A 19,757-nucleotide genomic window follows, 5' to 3' on the forward strand; every position below is an offset into this window, starting at 1 on the left:
CAAGAAAAGGTTGCTGCGGAAATTTGGAATTTGTCCAATATTTAGGTTCCTGATACGAAGCAACCTCCAGGAAACCCTTGAACGAGTTTTGTAAGATACCTTAAACATATATTAAACAAGCTGTAATCTTTTCTAGACAGGTTTAAACATGTTTGTACAAGAAAGTAACTATTGGAGTTAAACATGAGCAGCATGGACAGGAAACTGGTCGGAAAAGAATAATTTAAGATATTGAAAGATGGATTTTGAACAATGAATTAAATGTGAATTTTTCAATGATGATATTTTGTGAACGCATTTGACTGGCAGAGTGAATGATGTTTGTTTTAGGAAATTGAGCTAAAAATCGTCTTTGTTTTTCTTTATAACTTTTAAATTATTTATCCACACAGGGAAAACAATTTGTCTACAAAAAAAGGGGGGAGCATTTGGATGAAATTTGAAATACAGAAAACATGGGATGGTTAAGCAAACATTCCATCTATATCATACTTCCAGGATAAATCAGCAAGAAGATAAATAAAATGGAGGATAAAGCTTTTGAAATACATTTGTTATAATGACATACCAGACCACTATATTATAATACACTTCCTTGAGTAAGGCAGGGTTTTAGCTAGTAACAATGTAGCTTCTATACACTTAATCAATCCGGGATAAGGTATTGAAACAACTTGAAGTTAACACAACTTTATATCCTGATGTTAATATGAAATATTTCTTTCGCTATTGAACAAACACATTCTGGGAAAAATCTGTCTCATTTATATCGAAAGCTCCAATCCATGCAGTATCTTTGTCTGTGTGATGTATGTGTGTGTGTGTGTGTGTCAGGCTGTGCATATTACGTTGTCTGTGTCTGCCTTATTTGCATTTGCATACTCTGCATTTGCATATCATTTTAATTGGCAGCAACTGCATTTGCATAATACAAACTTGCACTTGCCCTGGAAATGTCATAATTTGTAGTTTTATGCCTATTCATGGTGTTTTCAGTTCATTGCAATCTTGGTCATAAGTACAAGCGATAAGCGATCATTTATTTCAGTAATGTAATGGCTACCAGGTGGCTGACAGTCGTTTTTATCACCCGATCCATCTTAATTTAAAGCAGCATTTTGCGTTGGGTCGCTTTTTTCCACTTTTTTAATATGTGCATCGATTTTTTTACATGTATCAATCATAAAACAGCAATCTAAGATACCATCCAAGTTTCACCCTGCCAAGAGCGTTAATTAGCGAGTAATTAACGATTTATGTCGATAAATGAGAAGAGTGTCCTCGACAAATTTCACAGTTAAAATTAATCGCATACAATTCCGCCAAACCCACTAGTTTGAATTCAACCAATCAGAGATGCAGGTTTAGTTATGAGCCGTTGCTAAAAATAGTTTCACGACTTCGCGTTGGTTGTACCAGGGAGTTGTTATGCAACTCCCTGGTACAACTGCCATATAGACTGTACACAAATCAAGCGTGGTGTTATATTACGTATCTGTCAATGACGTTCGTAGTGTTTAAATATTCATATTATGGGCGAGGTTTATTGGGTTCCCAACGGAAAATATCTTGGAGAACAACAAAGTTGAAAGTGGCAAATTTTTCGACTTTCATGCCACCATTTGAAGTAAAATATAAATAGATTAGCTAGTTATGTATGTCGTTATGGCAAAGTGGAATCAGTGAGGTTGAGAAAAATCATAGAAAAGGACGCAAAATGCTGCTTTAACCAAGGGAAATTCCAACAACAAAGGACAATCACAGCTTATATTTGTTTGTCATTTGATATGATGTACCGGTATATGATATACGAATGGCGCCTTGTTTGACTAAATCAAACTTCTACCTTGAAAAAACTGAACGCAAACCATTGTTCCAATTGAAGGTGAATCCATGGTCATCGATTTAGACCGATTACTCGATTTTTGTTCCACTAATAACTGCACTTAGCATACCATTCAAACTAACATCATCGTAACTATGACAAACGAGGAAAAAATTGCGCAACAGCTGTGGCAAGAACGTCTGTTGGGGAAATTTATTAATGACGTCAGATTTTTCGTACGTTACTTCGAAAATCACATGATCAGTGGTTAGAAGTCACATGATCAGTGGTTAGAAGTCACATGATCAGTGGTTAGAAGTCACATGATCAGTGGTTAGAAGTCGCATGATGATTCATAGAAACGTTCGTTGGTATTACTAACGATTATGAGTGCCTATACTGGAAAACCGGATGTGACGTAGCTCTGGTGGAGTCTCGTAATTAAAATTAGGATTAGGGACGACCTCTTTCCTTTAATAATTGACTACCGTAATGGGATGATATTTAAGATAAATAATGATAAAATCATTAAAAGATATTAGTGATCATCATTCCACAGTGTGATATTGATTGTTCAGTTGTTGTCCGTACTTTTGATATTGGCACGATTGCATCACCGTTTTGGCGGGCAGTTTTCTTCAGACTTAAGATGGAAAGTAGATATTTTGACCATGTGCATATTACAGAGCGAATTTCTTTTCTTTCTTTCTTTTTAGATGATTTTGGATGAGGTGTATTTGTTTTTATTTTCGTATTTTATGTGTAACTGTATGTCAAAATGGTAAGCCGATACGTGTGTACAACATTACATTAGTTTTTATGTAGTAATACTTCTGGGAGACAATTTATATCGTTCAGCTGCATATATCTATCGTTTTCTTCTTTATTTCGGGAAGGGATAGTAAAGAAGTGGTGTGAGGAATGGGATGGGAGATAATACATATGATAAGGCTTTAAGGGACCACAAAGTCTCCATGTTGCAACCGCTTTTTAGAGGACTTCCCTCCACATGTATATATTTATTATCTGTGAAAAATCAAATAAATCAAATCAAATCAAATCAAAAATCGATAACCGAACTCAGTGCTGCCTCGAAATATGCCAGAAAGGACAAAAAAATGGTCACCTATGTTCACACTACAAAGTCACTTTTATGATGGACGTCCACTAATCGATATTTCAGCACAAAACACATTGTGCATGGTACAATTTGTACCTAGATAAAATGTCCGGGAGGCTTTTTGACACTTTTAGAAATGTTAGCATGGTAATATTTGACAGCACATAGACTTAGCATGGTGTTGCTTATACGTACCCGATACACATAGAGAACACAGTTACTACTGTAAATCTTATGTACCACAGTAAAAACTGGATCGTGCTATAAATCGGTATAGCATGTGCTATTAGGATTAAAGTAAGAACTGACGATATGTGTAATTCCAACAAATCCAGTCGTTATGATTTGTTGGGCTTACACATATCCTCAGTTGTTACTGTAAACCTAATTGCACATGCTACCGATTTATCAGATTTGTCAGCACAATCCATTATTTACTGTGGTACAAAATTTTAAGATTTACAGTAGGTACTGTAATCTCTGTGCGAATCGGTTGGCTAACAGTACAAGCAACATCCGGTGTGACGAAAATATATATATTTAGACAACTTCTTTGAAACTGACACATAATCTTCGTGTAAGCTGCTATTTACATAACCAAGGAAGCGTAAACTCGGTACACGTGATTAGGAAGGTCTGTAGAGCACTCACGTATCTTGACGTATATCTACGCGTTTGGCTAATGGCATGTATGAAGCTAAATATTGTGACAAAGTTTTCTGATAATTAATATCATTTCATTACTGCATAACTGCATAAACTTAAAATATTCGGATTTCCGAATGCTTGGTCATGTTCGTTTGATGTAGGTTACGTTGGTTTTGTTTCAAAAGTGATGCTTACATTCATGTCGCGAATTCTTACTGCATGATAATAATAAACAAGGGGTTCCACGTCAAGAGTAAATTCATTAAAATCATAAAAAAAAGAACTTGCTAACCAATCAGTACGTCACCATGCTTATATTGTACCAGCTTTCATTAGTTGGCAATGCTCTGACGTCACGCCTGTGATAATGTGATAGTTATTACTATCTGAGATAAGATATCTTTAACTTAAATTGATTGAACTGGAAAACATGATATATGTATTGCATGATCTTTGACATATACGGTAGCTATACAGTATTATCTATAGTCTAAGAATCTTTTGTTTCAAGTACCATATTCGATAAGAGATTCAATGATTCATGTTAAATGTGAATTTCTGTTGGGTAGTAAGGTTGCTGCTTTGCATTGTGTGTGCGTGTATGCGAGCGTGTGTGTGCGTGGCATGGGGGAGGGGTGTTCTATCTTCGAGGGGTGTCAACAATTTCGCGGGACAGTGGGAATGGGACTTTGATTTGATTGAGTGAACTGCTGAACATTTTCAAAATTTCCCGACGTATAATTAATCCTATAGCGTACTACACATTGAAGGTAAATATAAGTGCATGAGTTGACTTGTCATGAAACATATTTCTTCTTGGAATGTTTGTCAACAAAAGGGCACTTACAGTTTACCAAAAATAAAACATAGTGATACCTTTTGAATATTACAAACATGGAAAGAGAGTACATTCACTTCCACTAAAAAAACAGGGTAACTTTTAATTAAGGAACAATGTGCACTGTGGGGGCATCCCTGTGTCCCCATTCGGCGCCCTGCCCTTGATTCTCTCGTCCTCTCACCCACTCGACCTCTCTATACACAGAAATATCTCTTCCAATAACCAGGCTTGACTTTATACTACAATTGTTTCTCACAATACTCTGTATTGTTCATAACTGCGTCCACTTACATAATTCGATCGCCCCCTCCCCCACTTCCTCATTCAGAGATAGTTGCGTGGGAATAATGTCATCCTGTAAATGTAGTTCAAATTAGTAACTTTGGCTATTATTATCCATCGGGAAAATTCCAAACGCTATTGCACAACATATCGTCAACAACAAGTATATTTAAATATCCAGTTGTAGCTTATAATGGTCATTATACAGTTGCTGTTTCAACCTAAGACTATCTTAGTAAGTATATTACATTTTCCTCTTGTTTTGATTTCGTTACTGTGTTGACACTATTTATCAATAAAAAGAATAATAATTACTCGCCGGCAAAAATATGATTAAGATTGTACTGAACCGTTACAACGGTGAACGTTAAAACACTAAAATATACAATGGAAAATTCACATAATGTAATCATACATATAAAAACCTTTTTTATCGGCCAAAAAAAATATTTACAGGGAAGGATAACATATAAAAATATCATCCATAATAATGGATAATTGGTTTTTATCATAGTTTATACTTAGTTTTAATATTAGCTTCTAATTCAATTTAAATTGTAAATATGACTCGAATATAGGCAGTTTTGTACACGACATGTTCAGTATAATTATGTACAGCTTTTAGAAAAAATAAAGAGCAAATAAGCATATGAGTCGGTCATAGCATAGCTGTGAAGTTTCATTTGTCTTTACAATCCGATTCAATTGCTTCACGTTTATCAGCTTGTGAAACTCTACGATTAATTATCCATACCGATGTTTTTTTGTAAACTTAAAAAGTTTATTGTAATTTTATACTATTCACGACATTACTTTGAAAACGATGTTAAGAAAAATGTAGAACTCACAATTCAGACAGCCATTTAATGCAAAGTCATCATGATCTGTCGGCACACTGCTAGTTAACCTAATCTCAAATTATTTTTCTAAAACGATGTACATTTTTAAGTAAAAATTCATTAAAATACAATGAACATCGTCTAGCCCCCAAGTTCCCTCCCACACCCACCACCACCACTCGCTCCAACGAACCAGAGCAGTCAAGTTACTTTTTTTTTAATTAAACTTGTTATTAAAAAAAAAAAAAATTAAAAAATAACTAAAGCTTGGCTATACTGCATGCTAATGGCGAGACACCTGTTTGCCACCGATAGTGAAAGCATTACTGTTGTGAAATTTCGAAAATAATACATTGAAGACATATTCTTACACATAACTCTTTACACAAGATTTTAAAGAAAAGGAAATATCTAGGATAACGTCTGTAAGATTAAGTAAGAAACATTTAATTACATATATCTAAATCGCGGGTACCACTTCTTTACAAAGTTGTGCCAACCCATAGGAGTACATATAGGGATGTTATACTCACAGGTAGGACCATGGTGCACCCTCTGGTGCTTTTAATAGTAATGGTCAGTTTTGTATGGCAAATTCGAACATGAAATACCAGTAGTTTTTTTTTTGGGGGGGGGGGGGAGGGGGTTTAGTTAAGCTAACTATTACGTCATTTGTATAAACATATAATATTAATATATATTATTACTTATATAGAGTTTTAGTCTTTGCTCTTTCTAACTTTGCTAACTAAAATGTTTTCAATCGATTAGCAAAGAGCATATTCATCTCTAGTATTAATAATAGTGTAACATTCTCGTTTGAAAGAGTCAAAGTTTATTGTATTTTCGATGTGTTTTTTCAATTCAATGAATTGAAATTGGTCCTGTATGTAGAAAAACAAAAATATTGAAGTCGAAAAATTGCTCAACTTTTCTATAAAGTCACAAAACGGTTCTTGTATCGAATCCTGTATGCTATTTAGCTCAAACATATCTCCTATGTTGTTTCACTGTGTACTATAGCTAGCATTTCTACACTAAAACAGTTCCCAAAATGGTGGGCAGCTGGGTCCATTTCTAGAAAGAATTTGTCAAAAAATTAAACTTATATTTTGCTGAAATAATTAATTTTTAGGATTTGAATAAACAACTGAATTTGAACGATGCTTTAGTTCTCAATTCGTGTAAAATCTTTTAATACAATTTTTAGATGTGCAATGATTTGTTTAACTATGATTATTTTATTCTTCTATCATGTTTGTCTATACTTTCAGTTTAATGATAATGTTTTACATTCCTATTAATAAATAAGTATTTTATATATTAATACTGGATTTTAATCAACTTCCAGTTCAAAACAAACATGAGATCTTGTAAGATCTTCAAGTAAGCGAGAAAACAAAAATTGTTTTAAAGGTTGCTGAAAAAATGTAAAGACAATAACTAAAGTTTCGGCTTTCCTTTGTACTGCCAACCCTCTTATGTTTAGCGGTAAAAACATTTCTTGTTTTAATTGAAAATCAAGCAAGTACACAGAGAGCTGTAGATCGTCTAATTAAAACAGTTTTATGTTTCACGTGTTTACTAATTATGATTTTTTTATTATTATTATTATTTTCTTTGCCCTTTGCAACCCCTTTTGTGTAGTTTTTCGGTTAATTTAATTTTCGGCTTCAGGTGATATTTTTGTGTACAATACATAAAGTACCAAATTAATTAAATATCTCATATTGTTTAACATATCAAATATTTATAGAAAAAAATTAATATACGTGTCTATAATTGATTTCCATATAATGGACTAATTATGTTTCCGTTAATTTCAAACTTAGGGGATAAACTACATAGAGGCCTTACCATACAATAACATATTACGTTACATTTCTAACTATATGTAGTATCTATATATGTAAACCGTTTGTTTGTCTAATAAAACAAACATAAAACATTGCTCTACTGGCACCGACGTAGCTAACAACGAAAAGGTTAAACGAACTTGGTTTTATAAATAGCATATCGTATATCATATTGTGCATAGATACCGAAGACCTATATCACATTGTGCATATATGGATCTCATATTACAACTTGGGGAGAATTCCAAACGGTACTACACTTCTTCGCTCAAGTAGCCTAAGTATGTTGATTGTACTCAGTTGTCATTCATTGCGTAATGGGGGGGGGGGGGGGAATTACGTGATAAATGCACGGTGTTGCTGAATGTAAATTCAAGTTGTAGACTTAGTGTGTCAGTATAACACGACAGCATAGCTAAAATATGATCATATTTTGCTACGTACAACGTAACAATTCTACAATTATCGTATAACTTGTCAACTCGACAAAATTAAAATTATTTTTGTTTCTTAGACTATACAGTCCAGTCACTTTAAACGATGAACCTCACTTTGTTAAAGGATAATTTCTCACAAATTAAAGTTCGTCAGTATAGAGAAATACAACATGGAGCTGATAATAGTGAGATTTAATGGTCTACAATATACTTTCTGTGCCTATTGTTATCCTTTAAATAATGAATAGGCTATTTAGTTACAAACCTCGGATTGTTCGGCGTTTCCGTGGTTCCTTGTGTTAGATTTCTTTATGGTGTGTTCATGTATACCTTATCGATACATCGAGTATCCGGTTCCAAAGGATTCCATCAATTTCAATGATTCACTTTGCAATGTTATTTTCTTTCTTTTTTTACTTCATATTCTGGTATTTACTTTGTGTTCGCTATACGTGTTCTGTATTATCTATCAGATCTTTGACATTAGCCTATGTTCGAAATTTCACACATATTATATTGGTATGGATCTAATATTAAACTAAGGGGGAATTCCAAACGGTCAAAAATATAACTCATATATAGTTATCAGTTAATCAAAGAGTGTGGTGATGCAATTATCTTTTTGAATACAAAGATCATTTTACCAATGAATGACGTAAGATTATTTCACAAAGTGTCACTATATTATATAGGCCTATGATGAGTGATCATGGAAGCTGTATTGGGTAGTAAGTTCGGTCACACTAACTTTTAGCTCAATCACGTCATTAATTACAAATGATTGGGTACTCCTTAGTCTATTAATGAAAGATATGTGTATAAAAACGGTATAGTGCCTGACGTATATATGGTTGGCCACAGTGGACAAAATTCGGGAATTCATACACTCAGACATAGGCCTATATTCAAATTAATTCTTGCATAAAATCAATTTAATATCAGCATAGGATATTCGATTTAATGCTGACATAAATTCGATTTAAAGCTGATCTGTTCGACCAATGAGCATGCAGGAATATATGTCTGCATATAATCACTTTCGACGACAATTCAACAGCCAATCCCCGGTCTTGTTAGAAATGGATCACGGCGCTGGTTATAAAATGCAGATTGTCACCAGTTACTCAGCATACATAAATGCTACTATATAGGCCTAGGAAACTAGTCTATAGGCTTAGCCCCAGCATTGTTCGGCTATATCATGGGCTAGAATAGGCGAAGGAGCCCAATTTGATTGGGGGGGGGGGGGGCTGCAACAACTTGCCCGAAAAATATAACCAACATTTCTCGCGCGGTCGGCGCGCGTTCAACATCTTAATGTGCATATCATATAGGCATATATCGGTAATTACATCGCATGCCAATAACAAACAATCATTTGCCGTGTTATTAATCTTCCACATTGGTTATAATTATTGGGAAGTCGTTACAATAATAATGATGATAATAATATAAGTTTAGCCATTGAAAAACCAAGGGCGTAGGAACCGGGGGGGGGGGGCTGGGGGGCGCCAGCCCCCAGTGAAAAATATGGGGGGGGGCGGAAGTATCATTCCGCCCCCCCCGCTCAGCAAGTCAGAAAACCCCTTTTTCATTTCCAAATCAGAAAAAAAATCTCATTTGGAGCACCAAATTGCATCTAAGGCCAGGTGAAAATGCAAAATTATTTACAAAATGGAGTGGGTGTTGAAGTGTGCTATATTGCACCAAATTGCATCTGAGGCCACCTGGAAATGCAAAAACAATCCAAAGGGGAGGGGCACACCCCCTCCCCTTAGACCCCTCCCCCAGGCCGGCCATCAGTCTTCAGCCCCCCCCCCCCCCCACTCAAAAGTACCTTCCTACGCCACTGTGAAAAACACATTGCAAATTATTTTCCTTTTAGTAGGTGCCCAAAAAATTCTCAGCATATTGCTCGAATTTTCACCAAAAAAAATTGGTTGGGGGGGGCTGCAGTCCCCAGCCCCCCCGCCTCCTACGCCTATGTGAGCTAGCCGCCTACATCTATGATAAGAAAGCGTCTAACGTTAGGCCTGAGCTTGTTGTAGTATAGTTTGCCTTTATCTAGGCTATATATAGTATGATTATCCCGCCTGTTAGTGTAGAGTATCTAACAAGAGCGGTGATTGGCTAATACTGAATTATTGTCGGACGTGGCTGAATTGTTGTCGGAAGTGATTATATGTAGACATAATATTCCTGCATTCTCATTGGTCGAATATATGTCAGCATTAAATCGAATATATGCTGACATTAAATCTAATATATGCTAGCATTAAATCGAATATATATCAGCTTAAAATCGACTATATGCCCTCATGAAATCCATTTTATACCTGAATTAATTTGAATATATGCCATAAATGGATTTTATGTCAGCATAAAAAAATATAAATAAAAAATAAAAAATTAATGTCAGCATAAAAAATCACGAATTTTTTCCACTGTGGCCAACCGTAAACGTTTCGATCCTAGCTTGTCCATCTTCAGAGGAAGACGAAAGCGAAGACAGAAAAGGGACACAAGTAACTTAGACGGACGGACAAGTTAATTGAACATTGAACACTGAATAGAGTTGAAATATAAAATCTGTCTCAAGCAGTTTGGTGACAATTACTCACTCTCCACCCATCTCTATGCACCTCTCTCTATCTCTGCAACTCTCTCTGCACCTCTCTCCACGCACCTCTCTCCTGCACCTCTCTGCACCTCCTTCTCTCTCCACCTCTCTGCACCCATCTCTCCATCTCTCCATCTCTGCACCTCTCTGCACCTCTCTGCACCCCTCTCCACCCACCTGCACCTCTCTTCACGCCTCTCTCCATGCACCTCTCTCCTGCACCTCTCTCTCTCCACCTGCACCTCTCTTCACGCCTCTCTCCATGCACCTCCCTCCTGCACCTCTCTCACTCTCTATCTCTCGGCACCTCACGTCTCTCTAGCATGAATCCTGTACAAAGTACTCTTCCCATCCCAAACCGCTTGTAAACCGCATAGGAAAGTTGTGTCTCCGGGATACGGTGCACATTTCCACCAGCTGCAAGTGCAATGGATTATGATTTGCAACAAACATATCAAATTTGATGATAAACTTAACTTCACATCATCACATTGACGATATGTGTGCAGGAAGGTTTCTCAAGAAGTCGGTATTCTGAACCGTCTGAGATTTCAACTGTCAAAAAGAACTTTCCCTTCTACAGATAATAACACCATTATCTTACCTTATTTATGTCACTGTAATTCTGACTGGGCCAACAACTCTCCTACTCGACTGCAGAGACTTCATGTTTTTCAAAATATGGCAGTTGGTTACATTTCAAAGGACTCTCTTTCTTAGAGTAATCCCCTTTTCGTCAACACAACACCATCAATCTTTATCAACAAATACAAAACGGCCACCTTGATGTTCTAATTTTGTGATGGGGTTATACCTACTAACTGTTTCAACCTATCTTTTTTTCAACCGTCCGCCGCACACAACCACAACACAATATTCAACAAATCTCTCAGCATTCCTGTAAATCGTTTGAAATCCATGCAGTATTGTATCTGTTTCAAAGGTCCTAAGGTCTGCAACTCTATGTGCAATAATTAAGTCGTCCATAGACTCGTGTTGAAACAATTCAACAATGGAAGAATGATGTGTATAATGCTAGCTTCCTGATTTAAGTTGATGAACGATGAAGTTATTGATGATACTTTGAGTGAATAATGATTGTATTATTGGTGAGGTTGGTTAATCGCTATTTGAATAGGAATACGTTCATATTAATGGCCGTTAAAATTGAGGAAGATCGATGGTGATTGATTGATTGATTTACTTATTGATAGTTGATAATGTTATTGATGATACTTTGAGTGCATAATGATTGTATTATTGGTGAGGTTGGTTGATCGCTATTTGAATGGGAAAACGTTCATATTGATGGCCGTTAAATTGAAGAAGATCGATGGTGATTGATTGACTGATTTACTTATTGATAGTTGATAATGTTATTGATGATACTTTGAGTGAATAAAGATTGAATTATTGGTGAGGTTGGCTGATCACTATTTGAATGGGAAAACGTTCATATTGATGGCCGTTAAATTGAAGAAGATCGATTGTGATTGATTGACTGATTTACTTATTGATAGTTGATAATGTTATTGATGATACTTTGAGTGAATAATGATTGTATTATTGGTGAGGTTGGTTGATCACTATTTGAATGAGAATACGTTCATTAATGGCCGTTAAATTGAGGAAGATCGATGCTGATTTATTGACTGATTTACTTATTGATAGTTGACAAATTTATTGATGATACTTTGAATAATGATTGCATTAATAGTGAGGTTAGTTTATCACTGAAGAGACTGCATTCAATGTTGAAGAAGATTGATAGTAATTGATTGATTGATACCGTAATTGACGAAGATCGATAGTAATTGATTGATTGATTGATACCGTAATAGATGATGTAATTGGTGCAGGCGCGGCGGAACGGAAAAATTATTGGGGGGGCTAATGTGTGGAGACTATCTAAGCGGAGCGCCACCATCGGTTGGCGCGGAGCGTACAAGAAAATTTTGGGTTTTTTCAAACCCCCAGATGGCCGGAAACGGCCCTTCCCGAGTGTTTTATGCTGCGAATACCTAGCCCTAACATATGGGTCTCAAGCCTGCAATTTCTCAGATTGCACGTAAAAGTCTGTAAAATCATTGTAATTTGTATATTCGATGGTGTTTTAAGAGAGTAGCTATTACTCGTAGTGTACTCGCAAAGATGTTTTTGAGTGTGGTAAGGGCAGTGGCGGGGCTAGGGGTATTGGTCAGGGTGGGCAAGAATGGTCTGTAGGGGCGCTTTCGACACTATCTAAGCGGAGCGCCACCACAGGTTGGCGCGGAGCGTACAGAAAATTTTTGAGTAAAGATACTCCCTAGATTGCAGGAAATGACCCTTTCCGGGCCTTGCTAATTTGCAGATAAACGGTGAATAAAAAGGTGTCGTCGCCATTTTGTCGGAAAATTACACCAACAGAATATGACAAATGTCAATAAGTATATGAGAGCGCAATAAAATAGTCAATAATCGCGAATAAGTAAAAAGTAGTGAAAAGCTGAAAAGGGCGCCAGCAGTCCATTTGAGTCAGTCAGGGGGGGGGGGGCATCCGCCCCTGACTGTATATATGGACGCTCCGCCACTAAGTAAGGGGATGTTGGAGAACTGGCTGAAATGAGGCAGTCATTGGCCTAAGACGAAGTTGTGTTACGCTTACCGGTACTCACACTCACTGCTTCCACTTTTCACGGGGCGTGAAAACGCGGTTGGGGTGACAATGTGGTCTATAGCCAGGGGACGGGCCGAGGGTCCCCCAGCAATTACTAAAATTATTACACCTATATAGTATACGTGTGCATCGGACAGATCGACAATGATGCATTGAAAAATTGGCAGATGCACGTTTCGGAGCCTTGGTAAATATTGGGGGGGCTTATCATGCATTTGCCCCCTCAACTTTTTCATTGGGGGGGCTGAGCCCCCCCAAGCCCCCCCGGTTCCGCCGCCACTGAATTGGTGAGACTTTGAAATATACTGATACCCAATTGTTATTTAGAAAAGCACACCTTTATTGAACAATTAAAAATTGTATTTAAAAATAGTCCGTTTCAAAAAACACAGTCAAATACTGGAATTTGTGGTGCAAACCCCAGAAAGGCTCCATCTCTTTGGTAAATTGACAGGTATATATTGGTTGGACTTCTCAAACATGCCCCCCTGCCCTTCAATACATGTGCCTCTCGAGACTGAACCCTCTTCCGCCCCCTGGTCAAATCTTACGAAATATGTTACATGATGCGGATGTAACCGATCTCTGACTCCAACTTATTACAAAAACACGATTTTAATTTTTTTTTTCTGTTTAAATATATAGGTTATTCTACATTTCTGAAAATAGAGCCTCTCAAGTTTAGATACAATGGCGAATGCAGGGAACAAACCCTCCAATCCAGGAGTGAAAAGAGGAATATTTGGCACAGTGAGGTCCTTGGATCTTCGTGCTCACAGGTGTATCATCTCCCTAAAAGACCATCGCGGCAAGAAACTCGGTAGCGGAATATTGGATACTGAGAAATTAGAAGCTCGGCTGGAGGGCGTCTCTTGCTTTGACTCATTCATCGGAAAGTCCCGTCCACTAATTGCGACAATAATTCCGCTAACTACAGAGAGAGCTCAAGAGTTAAGCTGGCGAGATGGACAGTGGGAAGTGGTTGGAGTTCGCCCGAGAGGCAGTAAACCGGAACCATCAAATATACCAGGCACGTTCAAGACCTCTGGTCAGAAACCGAGATCATATGCTCCCTCTATGGCCTACTGCAAGCAGGCGCTTTCTCTCTCCCCAGGGGTGCGATCAGGACCACCGAAGGAGCTGATTGCCAAGGTTCTACATTATTTTCGTAAACTGGTGGGGCAATGGGGGCACTTCCCAATACAAGAGTTCTACAACGTGATTCGAAGTCGTGAAGAATATACCGATGTCATCGCCTATTTTCGATCTAAAGACGACATACTCCAATTCCTTCGCGCCTACCCTCAGTATTTCTCAGTGACGGAAAATGGCAGCCATGTTTATTTTCCGTATCGCTTTCCGGAAGATGAGTTAAAAGCTCTCCTGACGAAACAGCGAAAGATCGCGACAAGTGATAGAACTCCCGAAATTTTGGTGATCGAAGATGTAGAGTCATGCAAACGTGAGGTAGCCAGACTCCAACGGAGAGCCAGAGAAGGAAGGCAGCTGATTCTCGCAATTGACTGCGAGGGAGTCAATCTTGGTAAGTGGACACCTCTAAGGGGGGGGGGGGGGGTGGCGGGGCGAGTGGGGCTGGCGACATTGTTGATAAGTTTCGGTTGCACGAAATAGATGTTCCGGTTACAGGCATTGTGACAGTTGTGACAACGTTAGGCAGGCAATGTGACACTGAAGGGGTTTTTGCAGTACCATACTAAGCTTCACTTGTATAGGTATCTTCCATGGCATGCGGTGCGATACCTTAAGAGTCACACAGTTGGCAAATGCAGCCAGTGACAGCAATAAACTGAGAGTCCTATCAAATCTGTAATACTGAACGAGACATACCATCGTCATGATCATGTCGTCACAGTCTGCTTGTATGGGGCTGAGAGGGCTGGGGGCTGAGGTGGCTGAGGTGGCTGAGGGGGCCGAGGAAAGACCTGCCATTGGGTCATATATCAATCATTACGCTGTGTCGATTAACCAATGGCGCTTATAGTTTCGAGTTTCGACCGACAGTTCTTCTCAAATGAACATTTTGTGTATTCAATGTTCATACATGATGATGAAACATGTAGAATTTATAATGCTGTTTTTACCTTTATATCAAAGGCAAGGAAGGTCCATTGACACTGATTCAGATTGGAACGGAAGAGGGCGAGGTCTTTGTGTTTGATGTACTTGCAACGCCTGACCCGAAAGATATGTTCATTCATGGAGGTTTGAAGGCGCTCCTAGAAAATCCGAATATCCGAAAGGTATGGAAAACAAAAGACGTATACGGTATCATATCTATAATGACAAGCAGATATGGTAATCTTGTCTTCAAGAAATATATGAAAAGTTTGTGGACTGCAATGAAACTGAATAATTGTCGCAGCCATGATGCGTTAAAGTGTCTAGATCATTCAAAACATGTTACCGAACTGTTCATGGTAATATGATTCACTGGAGGTAGTTAAGCAAATCCCTGATATTAAATGACATCTAGATTATATGATTGATTCCGATTAAAAAAAAACTTCCTCTCCTGGTATCATAAAGCTGTTAAATAAAGAGAAAAAAGTGACTATGCACCCTGTCTATGCAGTGACGTGCACAGGATTTCATAAACGGTTGGGGGGGGGGGGGAATTGGGGAAAATCAAAGTTCCCCGACTAATTTAAATAGAAGGGCATGAACCTTTTGGACATGTACGGACTGTAGATGGATTGACGAATGATGGGGTGCGGCTGTGGGGTCCTTGAATACCACTCACAGTTAGGATGTGGGAGGGGATTGTTGGTCTTCCCAGGGAAAAAGCGAATATTTTAGAGGCCTATTTGGTGCATTCTGAGGCAAACTAGAAGACAATAAAATACGTCTATATTAGTATGATCCTTGTAAGAGAGAGAAGGACATCGACTGTCAACTTCTTATTCATTAGGAAGAGCGAAAAACAGCAGCTCAGAAAAACATAGTGAGATGATATTAACTTTCAATTGCAAGATAATGTGAAAGCAATATTTGGCGGGCTGAGGAATATCCAAGGGAAACTGAAGACAGAGAGAGACTGATCCATCAGTGGAAAGTATAAGCGTCACTTTACCTCGTGTCTACGACATTGGGATCCTCTTAAAATGACCATACTACAATATCTTCTTTGTTCAGGTCATACATGACTGTCGATCCGATCAGTGCGCCCTCTATTTCCAATTTGGCGTCACTTTGACAAATGTCTTTGATACCTCGGTAAGTTTAAAACCTTTAACCTTTGCACAAGTCACGAGATTCTGTGGTTAACATTGTAAACAAAGAGCAATATGTATAAGTGTCATAAATATATGACATAACAAGACAATATCTTTGGCATAAACAAGGTCCCGGATCTTGACTAGATACAAACAACACAACCGAAGTGAATAAGTGCCATAATAATCAATGACAATACAAGTGGCATAAACGAGGTCCCGATCTGGGAGACCGTGGAAGACTTCTTAATCAAATGTGAACCTGTTTAGCTAAGTTATAGAGCTCTGCTGTATTGAATTGACTTATTGAATTGCTTTAACAGTATCAATTACACACAAAAGTGAAGATCATGTGTAGTACCTGATCTTCACTGCTACACGGTACACTGTGTAGATATCTAATGATGATCATGCGCAGTATGCGGTGATACCTCACTTGTCTTAACTCCGTCATGATTACTTAGTTAGAATCTCAGTATAAGGGTAGGCCCTATTGGGGTTGGGAGTCTATCAAGTTGTGTTTTGGTTTTTTGGGCTAATGCTCTATCTTGGGCAACTTTCTTCTTTTTCTTTTTATACAAAGAGTAATTTTCTGTTTTTTTTTCAATGTTAAACAGGCCGCTTACACCACCATTTGGGATCAGTGTAACATCTTTTCGGGACCTTTTAGACCAAAGCTGGCTTCGCTTCTTGAGATATTCCGATTGACAGCGGAACAAAAGACCGAAGAATTTGCCAAGTTGCTGCACGATAAACAGTTGTTTGGACAGCGCCCTCTAACTGAGGAAATGATCGAGTATGCCTCTGATGACGTGTTGTGCTTGCTCCCTGTGATCTACGAGTCTTTGGACAAGTAAGTGAAATAACCTTTGACCTTGATCAAGAGGATGAACGACATTGTAGCAGATTATGAAGACTTCATTTTTCACATGTATGCATAACTTACCATGAACTTTAACGCATTCTTTGACTCGTGTAAAGGTCGACTTGAAAACCGGGCGAAAGTGAATGCAAAGAACTGAAGCCCAGTATTATATAACTTAACATGGCTATGCGATCATGATACTATGTTTGATTTTCTTTAGTTCTTGATAGACTGTTAACGTGAGCAGGTCTTATAATTAATGTAAAAGTTTTAATATTTAGCAATTAAAAAAACAATGTGAACAATTATATTATTTTCACTTCCTTTTCACCTTAGGCTAATTTCTCCTCTGTGGCGTCCTCATTTCGAGGAGAAGGTCGAACAATTTCTCGAGGAGAGCAGAATCCGAGATCCTCATAAGATGTACGAGGAAAAACCAGGGTTAAAGGCAAAAGAAGAATAAAACAAAACAAGCTTTAAGACTTAAAGTTATTAGTTTATTTCCTCTAATCTAAAATTTGCCAAAACTGTTTTAAGTTCCCAGGTATATGATGATTCGAACTGCTAAAATTATTCCCAGAAATTAGACACGTATAGTAACACTGAGACAAAATGAGAGTTTGGTGGTAAAAGAGAGATATATTAGTTTCACATAAGTGACCATTTATGTGTTATCTTTTTAGTATTTTAGTTGAGGAAGGCGTGTTCGGGATTTGAGGTGGGGTGAGGGGGTCAATGACATGAGTAAGGTACAGAGGAGAGCATTACTAGAACGGGTGTGTAGGCGGCGTGATGGATACATGGGGGCTGGAAGTAGTGGTGACTTTTGCTATGTAAGCATTTTATCTTTTTTTTTCTTCATGTTACTCAAGTTTTTGTAGTAAACCTAGAATGAAGAGGTTGATGTATAACCCATACAGGTTTTGACGTTTCGATCGTATACGAATATTCTTTAGAGACAGACTAACAACGATAACAGAGTAAGGTCAAATAGATTGGACAGACAAGTTACTTGGAAAATACAGAATAGAATGGAATTGTAATTAGACAGGAAAATGGATGAATAGGCTGCTGGAAATAACATTGCAGATGAGTATGAGAAGGAAAGATTTATCAATGGAGGTTATAACGAGAGAATAGATAGAATTGGGTGGAAGGGAGGTAGGGGTGGGGGTGGGGGGAGGAGAAAATGACTGAAAAGATGCAAAGTTGACTGAATATAATGTAATGAACATTATGCATTTACTTTTCACTTTTATTGAATGCTAACTTGCACCTCCAATGCAAGTAAGCCAAATATTTAAGCCTGATATAAGAATATCGACTTGTGAACATAATACCGAAGAAAAAGGGAATAAGCAACCTTTAGCTTTAGATAAACATAAACGCATGATTATATAACAATGAAAGGAAGCAGTTTTTCTGGGTGGGGGGGGGGGGTATGGCGGGATTGGTTAAGTCCTTCGGCTTCGGACAATACTACGATACGAACGTAACCAATCGTTTTCCATTTTTGTACCTTTTGCTCGGTCTATTGAGGCCAAGTCACGACGGCATGTATGTTCATTATTCACGGCATGTATATCCTTTATTCACGGCATGTATGTTCATTATTCACGGCATGTATGTCCAATATTCATTGCATTTATGTTTAATTAAGATGTTCAGCATGTAACCTTCGTTTTGTTTTTTAATCTATTTGTAAATGTTTAAAAACCAATCATAGTATGATTCAAAAGGATTTTCTGGTGGCTGAAGTTAATTGCTTTGGAAAAAAATGCTGCAAATTTTCGAAATGTTTAGGCGCGGAAAACTAAATCCTCAAAGCAGTTTGTATAACGAGGATAAGAATTTTTCTAATTTTGTGATATTTTTTAAATGCATCTGGCAACAGCGGAAGGGATGATGTCATCAGCTGAAAATGTCTTTGTTTTCCTTTATAACTAGTCAATCATTCATCCACAGAGGACAATAATATTACTACAAAAAAGATGATAAAAACCTAAGTACAGATTTTGAAGAACATGTGCCCAGATAACAGCACAGACCTTCTCCTGCAGTCAGGCGCGTAGCCAAGGGGGGGGGGGGGCGAAGGGGCGACCGCCCCCCCCTTGAGCATATATATATATTTTAATATTTTTTGATATCGCTAGCAATTTCAAGCTTAGATGCAACTTAAAAGGCATGGGAAGTGCCTGGTGCTACGCTTAGATACTTTTCAATGCAGAATCTACGGCTCTGATAGTTTGCCTACAGGTTCGCACCTTCCTTGGCAAACTCCTGGCTACGCGCCTGACTGCAGAGATGCAACTTCCTGTAGTAGTTGAAGTTTTAGCCAGTCAAAATATTATCTCGAGTTAAGGGTAAGATATTGATATGTGGTTTTCAACTAGCAGTGTCGAATATTTTTTTTTACAATATACATTTCACATTCTTTGTAAACAGAAATTCCTTTTAATTATTGACCAGGATTTTGAACTTTTAGATCAACTTACACAATTGATCTATGTCATTTTTTTTTTAATGTAGCAGATA

At 37.7% G+C, this 19,757-nt stretch overlaps 2 protein-coding genes across 6 annotated transcripts in view; both read left to right on the forward strand.

Annotated features, from left to right (window-relative positions):
• LOC139961887 (uncharacterized) overlaps positions 1-19,757 on the forward strand; it is a 102,718-nt gene that overhangs the window by 16,847 nt on the left and 66,114 nt on the right. The window lies entirely within an intron of this gene.
• On the forward strand, positions 13,770-18,367 carry LOC139961882 (uncharacterized). Its single transcript, XM_071961500.1, has 5 exons — positions 13,770-14,667; positions 15,240-15,385; positions 16,278-16,358; positions 16,975-17,210; positions 17,559-18,367. Exons 1-5 carry the CDS (start codon positions 13,815-13,817, stop codon positions 17,683-17,685), a joined length of 1,443 nt encoding a protein of 480 aa, XP_071817601.1. The 5' UTR covers positions 13,770-13,814; the 3' UTR covers positions 17,686-18,367.

The sequence above is a fragment of the Apostichopus japonicus genome, chromosome 20, assembly GCF_037975245.1.
Source record: "Apostichopus japonicus isolate 1M-3 chromosome 20, ASM3797524v1, whole genome shotgun sequence".
Classification (NCBI taxonomy): domain Eukaryota; kingdom Metazoa; phylum Echinodermata; class Holothuroidea; order Aspidochirotida; family Stichopodidae; genus Apostichopus; species Apostichopus japonicus.

Coding starts and splice junctions, on each gene's coding strand:
- LOC139961882 (XM_071961500.1), top strand. CDS start 13,815: ATGGCGAATGCAGGGAACAAACCCTCCAATCCAGGAGTGAAAAGAGGA. Junction 14,668..15,239: donor CTGCGAGGGAGTCAATCTTG/GTAAGTGGACAC, acceptor TTTATATCAAAG/GCAAGGAAGGTCCATTGACA. Junction 16,359..16,974: donor CAAATGTCTTTGATACCTCG/GTAAGTTTAAAA, acceptor AATGTTAAACAG/GCCGCTTACACCACCATTTG.